Source organism: Drosophila serrata, unplaced genomic scaffold, assembly GCF_035046125.1.
Source record: "Drosophila serrata isolate PLE 108 unplaced genomic scaffold, ASM3504612v1 contig_249, whole genome shotgun sequence".
Lineage (NCBI taxonomy): Eukaryota > Metazoa > Arthropoda > Insecta > Diptera > Drosophilidae > Drosophila > Drosophila serrata.
The window spans coordinates 2,396,176-2,413,551 of record NW_028257147.1 but is presented as its reverse complement, the minus strand read 5'-3'; the positions used below and the strand labels follow the sequence as shown (position 1 = coordinate 2,413,551).

At 37.8% G+C, this 17,376-nt stretch overlaps 2 protein-coding genes across 4 annotated transcripts in view; one reads left to right on the top strand and one right to left on the bottom strand.

Moving 5' to 3' along the window:
- Nucleotides 1–2,149: 2,149 nt before the first annotated feature.
- The window catches only part of LOC110187369 (uncharacterized), a 138,052-nt gene continuing 122,825 nt past the window's right edge, over nucleotides 2,150–17,376 (top strand). For both annotated transcript variants that reach the window (XM_086832565.1, XM_086832563.1), the window contains exons 1-2: nucleotides 2,150–2,443; nucleotides 4,605–5,022. The gene's annotated coding sequence lies outside the window, so the exon portion shown is untranslated. The remainder of the gene's footprint in view (nucleotides 2,444–4,604; nucleotides 5,023–17,376) is intronic.
- On the bottom strand, nucleotides 8,209–16,201 carry LOC110187365 (aladin). 2 transcript variants are annotated; one of them, XM_086832570.1, is made up of 2 exons: nucleotides 10,511–12,153; nucleotides 10,154–10,434 (listed from the first exon to the last, which is right to left on the bottom strand). In XM_086832570.1, the coding sequence occupies exons 1-2, from the start codon at nucleotides 11,138–11,140 to the stop codon at nucleotides 10,294–10,296; spliced, it is 771 nt and encodes a 256-aa protein (XP_086688696.1). In that variant the 5' UTR covers nucleotides 11,141–12,153; the 3' UTR covers nucleotides 10,154–10,293. The 2 variants fall into 2 exon arrangements, with proteins under 2 accessions (XP_086688695.1, XP_086688696.1); XM_086832569.1 differs by having other exon boundaries at nucleotides 8,209–16,201.

The following is a 17,376-nucleotide window of genomic DNA, read 5'->3' as shown; positions in this document are numbered from 1 at the left end:
TTAGTGAGTATTGAAGAAAATAGCACTTGCAAAACTTGCCATCCGATGCGGCAGGGCAGCCATACTATAAGGATCGATGAAGCACAAAACCGAAAATATTGCGAAATAAATTGATTGTTAAATGGGGCATAGGCATAGGGACTGTGTGCTAATGTTGGCCAGCGGAAAAAGCTGAAAAACAGGCAGCGTTTCAATGATGCCTCCTCCGTTCACTTTGTATGCATATTTCGAGTGGTTCGCTGGGGCAATTAAACTTAATTGACGATAAGGAGCGTGCATTGTTAAGTAGCTGTTCGAAGGGGGAACGATTTTTCCGCCCCTTTTTTTCGCTTTGATTTCTGGGCGGCATAGAGTGCCGGATCGATGGCTAATTGGAACCCTTTAAGGATGTAGATATTTACTGCATATGCTGTAGTGAAAAGTCTATAAAAGTTTCACTCTTAAAGAATTAAATAAAGTGGCAAGAATATGTGTAGTTCAAGGCGAAGCAATCATTTGTTTTAGTGAAGCTCTTTGATTTGTTGATTTAATTGTCTGAATTAGCTGCCAAGTTTTCCCCTTTTATCTGGATAAATTCCGGGAAGTCAGTAACCCGACTTTGTTATGTATGCAGCTCCCAACTCTCGAGGAGGTTAATGCTTTTTTTTGGCTGTCTAATTAAGTTGTGCGTGCTTGAAAGTGTATGTGTGGGTTAACCCACAACGAAGATTAAGTAAAAGAGTCAAAAAAGGGAAAAAACTACTATAAGAACCATATGGTATTAATTCTACTATATTGAGAGAGGGGCCTGTATCTTTTTATTCCAGCTTTCTCATGCCATAAATGCGTTGAACTGCATAACAGATATATATATATAGTATATATATATTTTTTATGACGTCTTTATAAGAATTTTCAATCGCCTTGGGGTCTTTGGACCAAAGTTGTGGTTGTTTTTATTAAATCTTCCTGGTATCCCCGTATCCTGGATCCTGGCTATAGTATCGTATGGACTACAGTTGGATTTGGCACGCATGACCGCTTCGCCAGTTTCTTTGACGCTGTCTGTCGCTCTAATAAAAGAAATCTGTCAAATTCAAACGCTCGTAAATGTCTTACGCAGTCAGCCAGCCGGGCTTGGCTGGGCTTGGCCAGGATGTTTTGTAACTGTTTACTCAGTCACCCTTTTTTTTTCCGTACTCACATCATAACCCCTCCTCTCTGCTTTACAAAGTCATGTCGACTAATCATATCATATTGTATTTATTATATTTATCCATTGGGGATTTCACAATTCAGTGCATTTTGAAGAGTTTTTTGCTTTAGAACTTGCCACATGCCGGCATGTGAGAGAGTACTAGTATTTTTCAGTTGCCTTGGATGATTTGTCCCATAAAACAGTTCAAATAAAACGGAAAAAGGCTAATTAAATTACCAGAATTGCTGATTTCTATGGGAAGGTTTGGTAATATTTTTTCTTATGTCTTTTTAAGATTAAGGTTGGTAACGTAATAACTTGTAACTGAAAGTAATAAAAGTTGAAATAGGTCTCCAAAAATATTGTTTGAAATTAAACAATTTTCAATGTTTAAATTGAAACAATTCTCAATAAATTATTTTTGATAAAATAGTTATTAAAATTAGTTCTCACAGTATTTGTTGTATACTCCACTAGTTTCTCTTATATTTTATAAATTTATTCAAATATTACATTTAATTTAAAAGCGTTTTGGAAGGTTCATATTGGATGATCTGTAAAAATAATAATAATAAGTTAAGAATGCATTAGTAATTATGCTATAAAGTTATACAAAACTTCGATAAAAAAACATTTAAACTGAGACTTGTATAAAATTGTTTTCAGTACCCTGACATAATTAATTTCAAAAAATCCTAATTTTTTATCTTTTAAAAGGGATGCAATAATTTAATTAATCTCTCTTCAATCTCTATACTATGATAACCTTTACTTTACCAAATAATCCCCTATTATTGTGAACTGTCCTGTATTTGTGGAACGCAGGTGGTTTTCTGACCTACTGAACGAGTAAGCAAGTTGCTGAGTCCTGCTGAATCTGCTTAACCGAGAGCATGGAGAGCCCGCGAACAGCATCCGCCCGAAAGGATGCTCGGCAGAAGTCGGATATCCTCGTGGCTGCTCGTGTGGCAGTAACAACCCTGTCACCAAATTCCGGGTTCCAGATGCTGTTGCGCTTTCGTCCTTTGGATCCTGCGTTCAGTATTCTCGTGTCCGGCTCTGCGTGCGGTTCTCTTCGCGGATGTCATCGTCGCGGTCGGTACAATTTAAAATTCGTCCGTGATTTACCAGCGGATACGTGATTTTACGTGTATTTCAATTAACAAAAAATTGGTTTGGGTTTTGCAAGTGTTCGTGAGTGATGTTGTTGGGCCAGATATTAAATATTCAAGAAATTTTTAGACTGGCCGGTAATTGAACAAAACTGTATCCATGTTCCGGAAGTGTCCGACTTATGTCCATGCAATTCTACGAATTTCCGGCTCTGACCTAACTGAAGCGTTATGCTTTAACGCCGCATTCAGGAATTATTTTTGTTTTTCCACAAAAGCCGCATCTGCACGTTTCAATTGTAAAGTTTTCTTGTTATTTTTATTTTAGTTGCTGGTTCGTTAGTTTAATTACCACTGCCCTTTGATTAGTGGCTTTCACGGACAGATAAGCCCCGTCATCAGTCAGTAAAAAAAAAAAAATTTATTTATTGTTTTCTGATGGAAAAATGATTGATTAAAAGCCTTTGTCTCCATTTGGAATACGAATGTTTAGAAATTGAATATTTTATTGACTAGCTTTATAAAAAGTTTAATACATTTTTATTAAAAGAAATTAAAAACATAAAGGAAGGCTTCTGGTGGGTTTAGGTTTGTTTTATTGAGCTTGTATCTATTCTGTTGGAATTAGGATTTAATAGTGTTTAATTAGCCTTATTTATTTACTGTAAATTTGATTGGAATCGATAAAGGCACATCATGTTTAAGCTAATTTTAGTCTGCCTAATTCCATGCTAATTAGAGCAGCGCCTCCTCCAATTAATGAGCTTTAATGTCAGAAGATAATCAGTAATTACTATAGTTTCCTCACTTGATCTTTTTTCCTCTGCCTCTCAGGTGGAAAATTAAAGTAATAGGAATACCAGAGAGTATCTGGAGTGTAGGGTTGAGGGAGCAGGTGGAACGCTGTGTGGAATAGACAAACAAGCACAAAAGAAGCAGTGTTTCACCTTTCAGATGAATACACCTGCGTTTTGTGTGTGTACACAAACACACACAGGACAGCAAAGAAAGTGTTGCTCTCGCCTCTCCTCGCATTAGCATAATTAAAATTCGCTAAACAGGTTGATGGCAAACAGTAGGCACTCTCTTACCGCCAGAGTTTCATTAACTGGGCTCTCTTACCCCCTCCGCCCCCCTGAAAGTCAACATTGGCTCGACTTGACCCACCGGGGCACCCGTGTCCTTGGTCCTTGGTCCTCGGTCCTCGGTCCTTGAGCCACCGCAGGGTATATGCAACACAGGCCCTACTACCGCCTATCACTCATATTTAAGCACACGCGAGTGTGCGGCGAACGCCTGTTTGTAATACCCTTGAACTTAATTGTTTGTACATCAGCGGTTTGCCGGGCTCTTTGGCCTACTCTCCCATGGAACTGGGCTGGGATCTCCGTCCGGATCCCATGGCTTCGCCATTTTTATGCCGCTGTATGTTTGTGGACGTGCCCGCGCTTTTTATTGCGGGCTGTCAGGCGCAGCAATACATCGGTTTACCATTGAAAATATATATATATGCGAGTATTTTTCAGACAGTTTATAAAAATAAAACAGAAAAAACCATGTTGTACAATTCGTTAGTTTATGTTGCAATTTTTTTTGTGGGTCTGGCAGTGTACATAATCCCCTAAGCCATATGGAGCTGCGATTCTACTTAGATTCTATTACTGGGAGAGACTAGTTTATAAAATAGAGAATTATTATTAAAAGAATATAAATTGTTACAGTAAATGAAGTTTATTTTTTAATTTAAATAATATATAATTGAAGAAGTGGAAAAAGGTGCATAGCAATATACAAAAAATTATAGTACGTCATCACAGAAATATACATACTTCTCAAAGAACAAAGAACATACTACTTTATAATTTGGTATAATTTAATTTAATTGTATGTTTGTACAAGATTTATATTTGTTATAACCGATTTATTATCAATTCATGTATTAAACATAAACCTCAAAAACATGTACACATGTACAAACTTACTGCACATGCTGTCCCCCTCGATGGCCGATCAATTTCCATTGAATTCAATCATTTCTTTCGCTACATTCTGAGACTTTGATTGCATTCAATTGAATATAGTTCCATGCAAACTGAATCAAATGAAAATTCAATTTCCCAATCGCATTCGAATCAGTCTTACATCAATTTAAGTTGCTGTCAAGCAAATACATTTACATTAACTCTGATATAGGGATACATGGACGTGACACTGATTTTTCCAACTTAAACATGAAAGAAGCCTTTATTTAATTTGGTTTCGCAGTTTGTGACAGCTTTGCAATTGAGTGAGTGTCTGTGTGTTTTTTTTTGCAGATGATTAGCAGACAATTAATACGCATCAGCGCGGTAAATGCGCCCCTGTAAATGAATGTTAAATATTTAAAATAAAAGTAATTAAATTAATTTCGTGTCGGACAAAGAATAATACGAAAGTGTCTATGCAAAGTTCAGTAGCAGCAACAAGAGCATGAAAATAAAATACATATAACAAAAAATAAGAAAGAAAATACAGTGCGTATGAAAAGCCAACCAACACCGAAAACGCGGCGGGAAAAGCATCAGCTGCGGAAAAGTAAACATAAAGTTTGGGATTCTGTCAGAGTGGCTGTGTTTGGCGTAGTATCCGGGACTTTATAATTTCCATCCGGTTGTATTTAAATTATACTCAAGGTGCCGCTTGGCCACACAACTTTTGCCGCCTAACTGGAGTTTCACATGGCGTATACGTAATGTAAGTAGCAAATATTTCGCTGCCTTTTCATGCTGATGTACTTTTTAAGAAACTCCTCGGGCATTGTATAAACAAAAAAATAATAATCCTACCAAAATACACTTTTAAATAGTACAAAAAATGGGACTGTTGACTCAAGTCAAGGGTTTCAACGGTCCTGGGAGAAGTTTACCAGTTTACATATCATCTTTTCCGCTTCCCTTGGCTGTTTGAAATACTTAAGGTTTTTATTTCGCTTCTATTTCTGTCAAAGTTTTGCCCTGACGTAGTCGTAGACCTAGTCGTCCTCATGTTGCTATTGTTGACTCTCCGTTTTCAATGCGGGCTTTTCCTCAGGACATGTTATCTCCCAGGCCATTGTCTCTTCTTGGCCGCACTACGAAGACGCTGCCACAAAGCCAGTTAGTTTACTTTCAAAGAAAAAAATAAAGCCAGAATGAGGCTCAGAAAACAGCACAAAAAACATAAATACATGTAAGTGTATTAAATAAAACTTTCCTGGTTGCAGTTAATTCTTAAATACACTTCTAAGCAAAGCAACTCTTCATTCACATTTTTTGCAGATATGATTGCTAAAAAGTTCTGCAAGGCCCATATTCCATTCAAAGCAAAAGTTTTGTATGTACGAGTGAAGTTTTGAATAAAATTCAAACACACCCTTAGGCAGGGTATTAAAATAGAATCGACTTTAAGCGAAATGAGGCAATAAAGATTTATCTCGAAAGGACGGCCGCCAAAGCCAATGCAGCAGATTTGTCAAGGATTTGCGGCTGGAAATTTATTTTGGCTGCTCGCCTTCTCCTGCTCCTCCTCCTCCCCTTCGTTTTCTGTTGACTTTTTGCAGTTGGTCCTTACAAAGGATGCCGAAAAAGCAAACAGGGTATAGTTTACACATTGATTTTTGAGTAAAATTTCACAATATATAGCTGGGGCTTTATGTGTCTTTGTGTGTGTTTGGTCCCAAAACAATTGTAATCTATGATGTCGCATTCAACATGCATAAATTTTAATTAAACCAAAAAATAAAACATGCGCTAGTTTGTTTGTCGGCCAGAATTGAAATTTATTTTGTGTGTTTTTCAAAAACGAAATGAAATTTTTGTTGCCTACATTTGTGGGCGCCTGATATGATGCTCGGTATTTATCAGTTGTTAACGCAGGAATGACTTCAAAAAATAAAAAAAAATAAACAGAAAATAGAGAGTGTCAAAGTCCTTGACAAAAATTGCCACAAAACTGAAAATAAATACACAAATCTAATTGCGTTGCTCATTTCGAGAACTTGTTGAGAAAAGTTGTCCAAAAACTATGCACAAATATGACGGGACAGACAAAGCTTTTATACTGCTTATGACATCACTTAGAAACAACTTGAAAACTACGTTTATATTTCCACTTCTCTCCTGGGGAGATTTTCGGATGGGGGTCCCCCCCCTTGATAATCTATATAACTTTACACCCACAGGCACTTGTCTTTTTTTTGTTTCCATAATTTCATGCTTCTTCCTCCTTCGCTTGGCAAGTTTAAAATCTTTTGGCTGTCAATTATCGGTTTACAAAGCAGGATACGTTGGATACTTGGGCTGTAAACAAGTTTTTCTTTGCCATGTGCCGCGATTTTTTTATGCCCAGCCGTTTGTTTTTTCTTATTTTTAAATAATCTCGACGTGAGGCTTTCGCAGAAAATTTGTGCGGGGTCGTATACATGAGTTGTTTAGTAAAAGATAAAAACGTGATTACGAAACAAAACACTGAACACTGGGTCCGTAGACGTCGGGCCTAAATATTGGGTATATTTTGTGGTGGTGCCGCCAGTGGCACCATAAATCAAAAAACCGCAGGCCTCGCCTGGGTCATGGGAAAAGTTAAACGTAGAAAATTGAGGGAAAACTTTAGTTTTAATGGGCCAAGTTCCGTTTTTCCGCACAGCCTTCGATCGTTTGGCTAAAAACAGAGCAAAATTCGTAAAAAGCTTCAAACGGCGAGAGTGCCGCAAACGCGTTAAGAATTATTGATGCCTCATTGCTGATTGCTCTGCGTTTACGCCATTTGACACACATCCGCATCCCACATCACAGACTCAAATCCAGATCCCGGGGGTGCTCCTATAATTCGACGACCCTCGATTCCCCCCAAAAGGACACACACACTTGGGCATAAAAGTAAGTGAAGTTATTTGGTATGTCTGGCGTGTACATCGCATTTTCCTCCTCCCCCCCCCACATCCATATCCCTGCGGTGGGTCCCCCTTCTGGTTCTAAGTTATTACAGTTTTCCTACGAAAACTGACACAAAAAATCAACGTTCACATTGTCAGCATATCAATGCCCTGCCTCTCTCCCTTACATCTGCGTAAAATTATTGCCAAGTCTGCCATTTCAGGGGCTCGCATTCATTGCATTAAATTGTATTTTTGATGTTGGCGCAAAATATGGTAAAACAATAAATACGACTTTGGCTGATTGTGAGGGAGAGCACAGGTTCCTGGAATTCACTGTTTTTTTTTTTTTTTTATAAAATAAAAGAATCTGTGATCAAATTTATTTTTGAGGCATTTCTTTTTTATTTTCAAGCATTCTTCGGTTGCTGAAAAATATTATATTATGTTACGCAAATCAATTTATGTTGCAGGTGGAAAACAAAATCATATATCAGTAACCTACGAGTAACCTACCCTGCAAGGTTATAAAATACACGTTTTCTTGTTTAAAATATTTATTTTTTAAGTAACTTATTGTGACCAAAATATCTTGTATTCTCGTTTGTTTCTGCAGTAAAATATTATTGTTTAAGGCAATGTTTTTCCAGATTATTAATACAAGTACCCCTGAAAGCCTTATCACATGTTGAGGCTGAGATCTCGGAAAAGCAAACAAACATTTAAATGATTTTTATGGCAACACATTTGGGTTCCCAACATTAAACCTTAATGTTTCGGTCTGTAGACTTTTTACTCTTACGAGTACGAGTATTATCGAAGACTCTTGTATGTTTTTTGTTTGCAATAAAATTTCATGACGTTTGTTTGTCACAGCAACAGCTTTAGTTATTTTAAGACTTGCTATAAATTTTTTGTATGCAAGCAGGAAATCCCATTCTCCTTAGGGTCCTTACTTTATTATTAGACCCCAAAAAATAGAGCGATAATTCAATTAGTTTCGGTATGTCTACCCAAACAAAGGCGGGGATATTGCCTTTGTCGTCCTGGTGAGCTAAGTGATTCATGAGTGTTTCCCATTCCTGGGCCATTGTTGGAACCTATTTGCATTTTTGCGCTTTTCCCGCAATGGTCAGCATTCCGAAAATCCCAGTGTCCTCTCAGTACTTCCTTTACGGCCCTCAGTTCTAAGATGTTTACCAACGGAAAGTTGCAGACCTAAGTCAATGTTGGTTTGAAGACCAGTCTTGCTTTATAATCTTTCCACAAAGTTTCCGTTTTGGATTTTTCTTTTTGGCTTATACTTACTAATCTGCCATTGTTAGTTGGTCAATATTGAAATGCTTGAAAGTGAGTAAACGCTTTTCATTCTTTCTTAATATTTGCATTTTAGTAAAAAGAATATTTTAAACGTTACAGCTTTCTGATGATTAAATTTTTTACACAATAAAAGAATACATTTTGTGAAAAACAAAAGACAAAATGTTTAATTACCTTATTTATTTTACGCATTTAAAAAATAACTGGACCCACATGGGTATTTTCTTGCCAAATGGCGAAAAACAGCGGGAAATCAATTTCCATTAGGTCCTCGGATTAACTTTGAATTGTCAATATCCATGGAGAATAGGTCGTTAGACTGCATAAATTTATTTTTACCCTGTCCTTTTTAGCACGTGCCGCCATCGAGGGAGTCGTTAAAGCGCATTTTACCCAAAAGAAAAAAAAAAAAAACGAAAAATACGCAAAAAACGGGGGTTCCCACTAACAGATACCGACTGAATAAATACATTATAATCTTATGATTAGGGTCAATAAAATCAACAATTGAGAAGAGTATAAAACATAAATATTTCCTTAGTCTGTCCCTTCATATCTCGGTTCCCTTTCTTTTCGCCACCAAAAAATATCAATTATAAAAAAGAGGAAAAGCTCTGTGTAAAACCAATTTTTCGGTCTGCAATCAGAAGCGGAATGTTAAGATTTATTGGCTTTAAGCTTACTCTGTGACAGAGCCAGGTGGGAGTGAGGGAGCGAAGTATGTACCTGCAGAATAAACGACAATCAGGGGCTCTTCAGTTGTTGGGTGGCAGTTGGTAAAATGCGAAAACTGGTTGCTCGCACACTTGAGTTATTTTCCATTTGCATAAGCGCCTCCATTGAATATTCATACGCCAGGACGACGAGTATTTAATAGCGCCAATCGTGGAGTGGAAAATAAGGATGGAAATAATATTACATCAACTCCTAGCGAAAATATACTTTAAGTATCAGGGGACATATATTGCTTTGGTATGAAAGTGATTGTCTAGGGATATATTTGCATAAATATACATACTTATTAAGTTACATATTAAATATGCATAACTTAGGAAACCTTTTATTTTTCCTAAAGGTCCGTCACGTGTGGCTCATTTTCTTCCTTCAAGAAACATCTGCCATCAGCATTAACTCTTATGAAAAACACATTAGCATCTCTTTTTGATAATTTAAGACCTTTATTTCATATATTATTAACAGATGTCTGCATATTTTCGTACATTAACATTCTGTTCTAAGGTAATTTCATGTTCTTTAGGCCTTGGAATTTTACCCATAATTCATATAGTTCATACATTGAGGTCCTTCGGCTTCTTCAGAGATGGCGTAATTTTGAATATGCTTCGTACTCCAGCCAATCATTAGGACACGTTTGTTTTCAAATTCGTTGCTTTCTACAGCTGCAAATGCCATGCAGGTGGGATACACCTCGTCCTTTGTCATCGTATCCTCATCGCACTCAATGAATTTCACCGGAGTAATAACCGGGTGACCCTGCCTGGGAATTGCTAAGAGACATAACAGAACAAAGGATTTACGCTTGAAGATGACCGCCAAGTATATGCCTAGTGGGTCCATGGCGATGGCCAATGGTTCGCCACAGTGCCTCCATTCCCCCGAACAGCTTACATCCTGCAGATTTGCAACCATCTCGATGCGCCACGAAGGCTTGGGGTCCTTCAACAGCAGCGCTTCCTCCTCTTTGGTTCTCGAGTACAGCCGGGTACTGCCCTCCTTTACGAACAGCAGATGGGAGCTGCAAGTGGTCCAGACAGCTGTCTGGATGCGACCCCTTATCGGAATCTGCTCCTGGAACTTCCACATGGTCCTGTCCAGCTGGCAAGTGCTGGCACCGCTATTACAGTTCGCGCAGAGAATCTCCTTGAAATCGGGACTAAAGCGCAGCAGGGAAATGGAGCTCTTACTGCCGGGGTCTGGAATCAAACGCATCTTCTGCTGGTAGTCCGGATTCCAGAGAATGATGTTCTTAGAGCCCAGAGAGGCACTTACCAGGATGGTTCCATCCTCGTTCCACTGCAGCGAGGTCACACAGGTGTGGTCCTCGTCCTCTAAAATTCGCATGCGATGGGTGCCCTGCATGTGACGGATCCGACGATACAATTGGGATCGCCGATTGCTCATCCAAAGGCAAACCCCCGCCGAACAGCCCACGGCCAACTCTTGAGACCACGGACGAAAGGCGACGCAGGTGATGTGCTTCTGATCCAAGTCCTTGAGGCAGGACCTCTTCTCCAGGCTTTCGTTGTAGAGCAGTACAGTGTCCTCGCTGGTCACCAGGGCCATCAATAGGCTTGGACTGCTTGGATGAAAGTCCATGTAGCGAAAGGCCGCCGTTCTCCAGTCACGCGTTTGGCTAATCCTAGTTAGGCTATCCTCAAGAACAGCCACAGGTATCCGTTTCACCTCCCATAGGGAAAACCCAAGAAGATTTTTCACGTATTTGCTTATCCTAAGAAGAAAACGTTTCCAAATGGCATTGACTAGTACACAGATCAAGTACCAAAGTTCCATAAAAAAGCCGTGATTACTTTTGGTTTCATTTTCCCGAAAGTGCACGGAAGGCTTAGGATTCTCTTGCCTGGAATCCATAATTTCTGAAAATTCCTTCTGATATTTCATAAAGTTCAACTTGAAACAATGAGCAAGAATTCCCAGGCTTACTTGTAGCCATAGTTATATATATTTTTAAATAAATGTTTATATTTTAATATAAATAAATCACTTTATTGAATTAATTCAATTCAAATTAAAACATATGACACCTTTGCTGAAACATATTTCACAAATAATCTGATAAAGTCATAAATTGTATTCGATTTCTGTTTTGTTATTCATTGAATGTTTGCGACTATTTAAATTGAATTTTATTTGGCTTGCAAAGTTAAATTTCCATCATTTTTAATTATTTAACTTTTAATTTTTGGAATCTTTACCAGCATCGTTCCTAATTCCTTTTCTTTTGGCCAACTATCGGTTGAATTATGGTCGCAGACGCTTACTTTATGCCTTTATTTCTTGTTGCATTTTAATGGCTTTACTTTCGTCCTATCGTTTTCCACTTTTTCACTCCTTATCTAGTCGGCTATTAGTTTTGATAAATGGCTTTAGCGATGCAGTTTTGGTCAACGCTGTCAGCAGTTTACCTCATCCCCAAAACACCGATATAAAAATATGTTTTATTTTCATAGCCTCGTGTTGGGCATTTTCTAAAAACTACGCCAAAGGGGTTTTAATACTTTTAATGCCTTCTTTAAAAAATAACACAAAAATGGCGGACAGCTTTTTGACGTTTCAACAATGGGCTAAAGGCTTCACAGTATTTTGTTCATAATAAACTTAACCTGTTCATAACAAGTTCCGATTTATTTATTATAATCGAGTCGTCGAGCCTTTTTGTGCAGAATTTTATGCAGCTTTTTATAGTCACTTTTCCATTGGTGGCTTTTTAAAATTTGATGTCAGCTTTCTGAGCGCAAAAAAATATATATATGAAAATATTTTTAATGGTTAAAAATGCTTTAACAAAGGAGCCTTCATTTAAACAAAAACAAAATTTACAACCGCTGAAACAAAACGTTAACAAACACAGGCGTTGCACATAATTCACTCATATGGAGCAAACACAAAATGGAAAAAAAGTAACACACATCGAGCGAACGGCCAAATAAAATGAAATTATGCGGGTGGAAAACCATAAATTGACTTTTGGACCAACAAACGGAAAACAAAATAAAACTTTTCCTTCTGCGCGGAATAATTCGCAAGTTTAACGGTATGCTCCGCTTTGATCTACCGCATTAATATTTTATTTGTTGTGTATGTAAGGAGGGGTCGTCTTATATTACACAGGACTCCTGTGTGTCCTGCCTTTGTGTGTGTGTTTCTTGCAAATTGTCTTGTCAACAAAAAATAAAGAACAAAAATAACAAGAATGAGGCCGAAAAGCGGCCCATGGGGACCACAGGATACTCCTGCCAGGACCTGCTGAATGTGAAAAGGAGCTTCAAATGAAGCGTAAATAAAATTAAATAGTGGCTGCCTTGGTCCACTTTTACTCTTCGGATTCGGATAATTTCTGCCGTTTTCCACGTTGTTGATTTTTAAGTTATTTTGTTGGCCATTTTGACTTTCTGCCCCCATAATATTCTTATTTATATTGGTTTGAATGTTCCAAGGTATATTATCATGACATTAGGGCTGACTTCAAGAATGAAAAGTCATGAATCTATAATTTAGTTACATAAAGGAATGCGGGCCTAGTGGCCATAAATTGATTTTGCAGTTAAACAGCCGTCCATCACGCCAACTCACGGACATTATCTGTGTCCAGCTGCGTGGGATTGGACCAAAAAGGAAGTCTTTTTTATCCCAATTTCCTTTTTTTTTATTTTACACAAAAAATAAATAAAGAACGGCTGGCAGCCAGAACGAAATAAAAGCCCGGCATTATGGCTGACACAAAAGCCAGGGGTTAGGTCGAAGCAACCACTTCTCGTCGGGGTTATACGGAATGCCTTTGTTTACAAATGAAATGGAAGCTCCTTTTTATGGGCCAACATTTTATGTGTTTATGTTTTCGACTTATGCGCCAACTGCTTGACCATTTTATTGATTTAGTAGCATGCTATCATCGGCTTTTTGCGAATGAAAATACAAACTCATATGCTTTTTTGCAGCCGTACCCACCGCCACTTGACACTTTGCAACTGAGCATTCCGTTTTTCCATTGAATTATTCAATTCCGGGGATGTTGCTGCAAATTAATAGGCAATTAATGTCAACAGCAGAGTCGTAAGCCGGCTGGACTTAGCATACCCTTGTTGAATTATAGCAGCTTCGCTGATTTAATCAATAATATACAATATATATACAGTAAGCGGCGAAAATACAAAAAATGTATATATTTACATTTCGCTTTTGTAGGCTTTAATTCAATTAAGTTTTAATACAATCAATTTAGCGTATGGTGAAGTAAATACATAATTAAAATTAATTTTCATTTCAATCAACACATATTTAATTCCATGAAAATCAGAAGCTCTTGTCGCTTGTTGCCATACAGCATTAAGAAACATCAACAGAAACAAATCCATTTGCTGCAAAGCGAGACAGCTTCTTGGGTTGATTAGTATCCAAAGTCATTCTCCTCCTTCGTTCAACCCAATCTGAGCCAAGTGCAGTGCTAACATTAGCCATTAAGCTTAGCCATAAATCCAACATATTGCCAGGCACATAAAGTACTCAACTTGGTTATATCTGAAGCCAAGCGAGCCATAAATTTCAATAAACACTCAATAAAGTAACCCAGGGGGGGTTGAAGACACACCACAGCCTTTAGCGGTGAATTAAGTCTTTTAATCATCGTTGTTCCTTCTATTAGTTGGTGCAAATTTAACGCCTAATCAAGAGTGTTGTGAACAAATTCTAATAATTATAAATCATGGCTGGGATGCAGGTATTAATAGGTTATATCTTTTAGGGTTCATTCAAGCATAAATAAGAGCGGGTTCCTTAATATTTACTTTAAAAATATATACTTCTACTCATGCTTACAATTTCTTTAAGTGAGCATGGCGGAGTACCTAGTATAGTACATGCAATTAAGTACATAGTACATATATGTAGTTTAGTTTCAAGCACCTTCAAAACGTGCATACTGTGTGCGTCTTTGCCATGAATACCACTCGGGAGAGAGACGCACAAATGGAATTCTGGGGTTGAATGCCTGAGTCATGGCATAAATTTATTCATTTTAGCAGACTTGATGCTCTAATTATGCGTGACAGCTTGGCCAACGAGAAACTAACGAGCCCCAGCTTTAGTGTCTTTTAAACCCTGTCCATAAAGCTACAGAAACAGGTTTATTTCAAACACAAATCATACTTCTATATATCTGAAGGTTGCCTATAGTCCTTGCACATTTGTTTTACAATTTATTTCAACTTGGTAAAAGTCACAGGAGTCATTACTTAAAACCGCTGTAGCAGTCACATTATTATTTTTTTTTTTAGTCAATAAAATCACCAATTATCTAAATGCATGGCGGGTAGACTTTCTGCGGTTTCTGGCTTCCATGGTTGTGCCTTTTGCTCAAGCATAAATTATGACTTGGACCACTTTTCGTGCATTGCGTATAAATCAGAGGAGGAAAAACAATTTACGCTTAGGCAACATAAAGCATTTTCCACAGTTTTCTTTTTATTTTTTCTTTTGTTTTGTTTTACGCGCCTAAAGTTTGACTGGCATACAATAATTTATTAGGAAAGTCAGCGAAATGTAAAAGTCTCGAACAGAAACAGGCATATAACCAGATTGCCATGGCCGAAGAGGCAAAATGTTGCTTTCAAATTGCAAAAGGCAATCTTACTTCTGCGTATTCTGTTTCTGTTGTGAGAGCGCGTCAAAAATTCCCAGCTCTTCGAGTCAGTGGTAACTCAATTAGAAAATTTAATTACGCCGCAAGGAAGGCAGCAGGAAGCGTTATTATACATATATTTTTCCAGCGATATGCAAACCTTGTGGAAATTAACTTTATTATACTTACGGCAACATGTATACCGGGACTGTAAATGAAGGCAAAAACCAAAGAAACAAAAATATAGCTTAAAAAATAAAGTAAATGAATAAGAACGTTATGAAAACCCTCTGAAGTGGTTTTAACGATTTTTTTTAAAGCCCCTGTATACAAGGTTCTTTGAAATAAAGCTCATGGAAAAAATATAATATACTATATAAAACAAAAACACATAAAATGGGTAAAGCTCTTCACCTTACCAACATTTAAAGCAACATTCTATTCAGCATTACACCTAAAATGCCAAACTATGAATTTAGCATTAAATAAAATATTTAAATAATGATATATAACATATTTTAAACACTTTTCATATGTGTTTACTAAATGTAAATATATTGCAAATATATTGCTAAGCAAATATTAAAGAAAACATTTTTTGTTTTCCTGATTAACCAAGTACATTCAAGGACGAAATAAAATGGTCTGGCAACCATTACCTTCTATTATTTATGAAATGCTCGATTGGTTTTCTTTGTACCCTAATAAAAACGGCATACAACCTTTGCCAAGAATACACAATAATTTTTGGCTTTAATTAAAAATCGCAGAGTTTATATAAAACGCCCTGCCTGCCTCTCATAATTTGCATTGGATAACAAAACTTTTGGGGCCCGGAAAATGCAGGATACAATCCCAACACCAATTTACCTTATCAATCACCTGACGCGGCAGTCCACAATTGGTTGAAAAGATGGGAAAGGGATTTGGAGGGGGTGTTCCTGGCGCTTAATCAAGCGCTAAGTCCACAGGAATCCCGCGAACGACCCTTTTGCTCAAGTTTTTGGGAAAACCGTTTACCTTTCACCTTTCACCTTTGGGCTTTCAGATTTCAGCTTTTGGCGGCGGCATTCACCTTCCGGATCGAGGAGCTGCGATGGCTATCTAGCAAGTTTTTCGCCTTTTGTGGCGGTAATTTGTTGTTGTTTCACGTGGTAGCCGGCCCATTGGCTTTCTTGGTCGCTCAAATGAGGCGCATCATTAGTTGGCAGACGTTGATTTTCAGTTTCCCTTTTGGCCGCGATTTATTATTAATTGGCCACCACCGCACCGTCGAAAGTTTTCCGCCTATTTGTTTTACAAGTTTTTCTTTTGAAACTTTTCGCCAGCAAGTGAGTATTTCCATTATTAACACTTGTGCCTCCTCCGCTACGATTCACTAAATAATTCAATATTGTTTTAGGGGTTTTACTGTTTCTCTGTCCGTAAATATTGAATAAATATTTTCTATTTAATTAAAACTTCATCCTTTTCAATTACCCCGGATTGACAGTGGTCGTAGGCGAGCCGGATTTAATATAAAATTTTTAGGCACTTTGAGGAATATTAAAAGAGGCCAGTTCAGTTAGTTATTGCGGTCTGATTTCTGGTAGATAAAAACATAAATCAATATGCGGACTAATAGGTTTTATGTTATATGTGCATAAGTAAATATGTGTGTGGATTTGGAAAAAAGTGTGCCTGAACAATGGATTCTTAATTAGAATTTTTATTCATAAATTAATCATAATCCAACGGCTAATAAAAACAAACACTTATTCAAATTGAAAACGATGAAAAGTCCTATCTCGTATCCGCAAAATAATTAATAACGCCATATTTATTCGAATTTAATTAATTTGCACAACCATATTTCTGGCTCCGACATTTTGGTTTGTCGCAAAGGTGGCATTAAATTTAAAGCAATTTCCATTGTGGTCGCGAAATTGGGTTTAATTGCCGGCCAGCCGGTTATTAAATAAGGCTACGAGGACGAAATACGCCCGCGGCAATGTAGGAATTTGTCGCAATTCGGGGATTTACCCGTAAGTCCGTGCGAAATGGGAAATGCATCTGCATGCGGCATTCATTAGACTTTAATTTGCTTTAAGCCAATGCAAATGCCACTTTAACTTTTGCTCTCAACGATGCGCCGCCATGCAGCGCTGAATTGGTAAACAGTGGTAAATAAAGCGTCAGAAGCAAAAAGGGGTTTCAGCCAGGGGCGCCGATCCTCCAGCACGCCCCCTAGAAATAATAAACATCAATTGCCTAATGCAAACAACCGCAGGAGCCAGGAGCCGGGAGACGGGAGCCGGGAGCCGGGAGCAGGAGCAGGAGAAGGAGCTGGAAACTCTCGTGCTTAGTTCAGTTGTTGTGCACACACCCATCCTTATATTCATAGTCGTCCTGGGCCATCCACTCTTCCCTCCTTTTCAGTGTTCACTGATCTACACTGAAGAAAATTTGTTTTCTATGTTAAAGAGACTGGAATTTAACAATGGGATTCACGATCACAAAA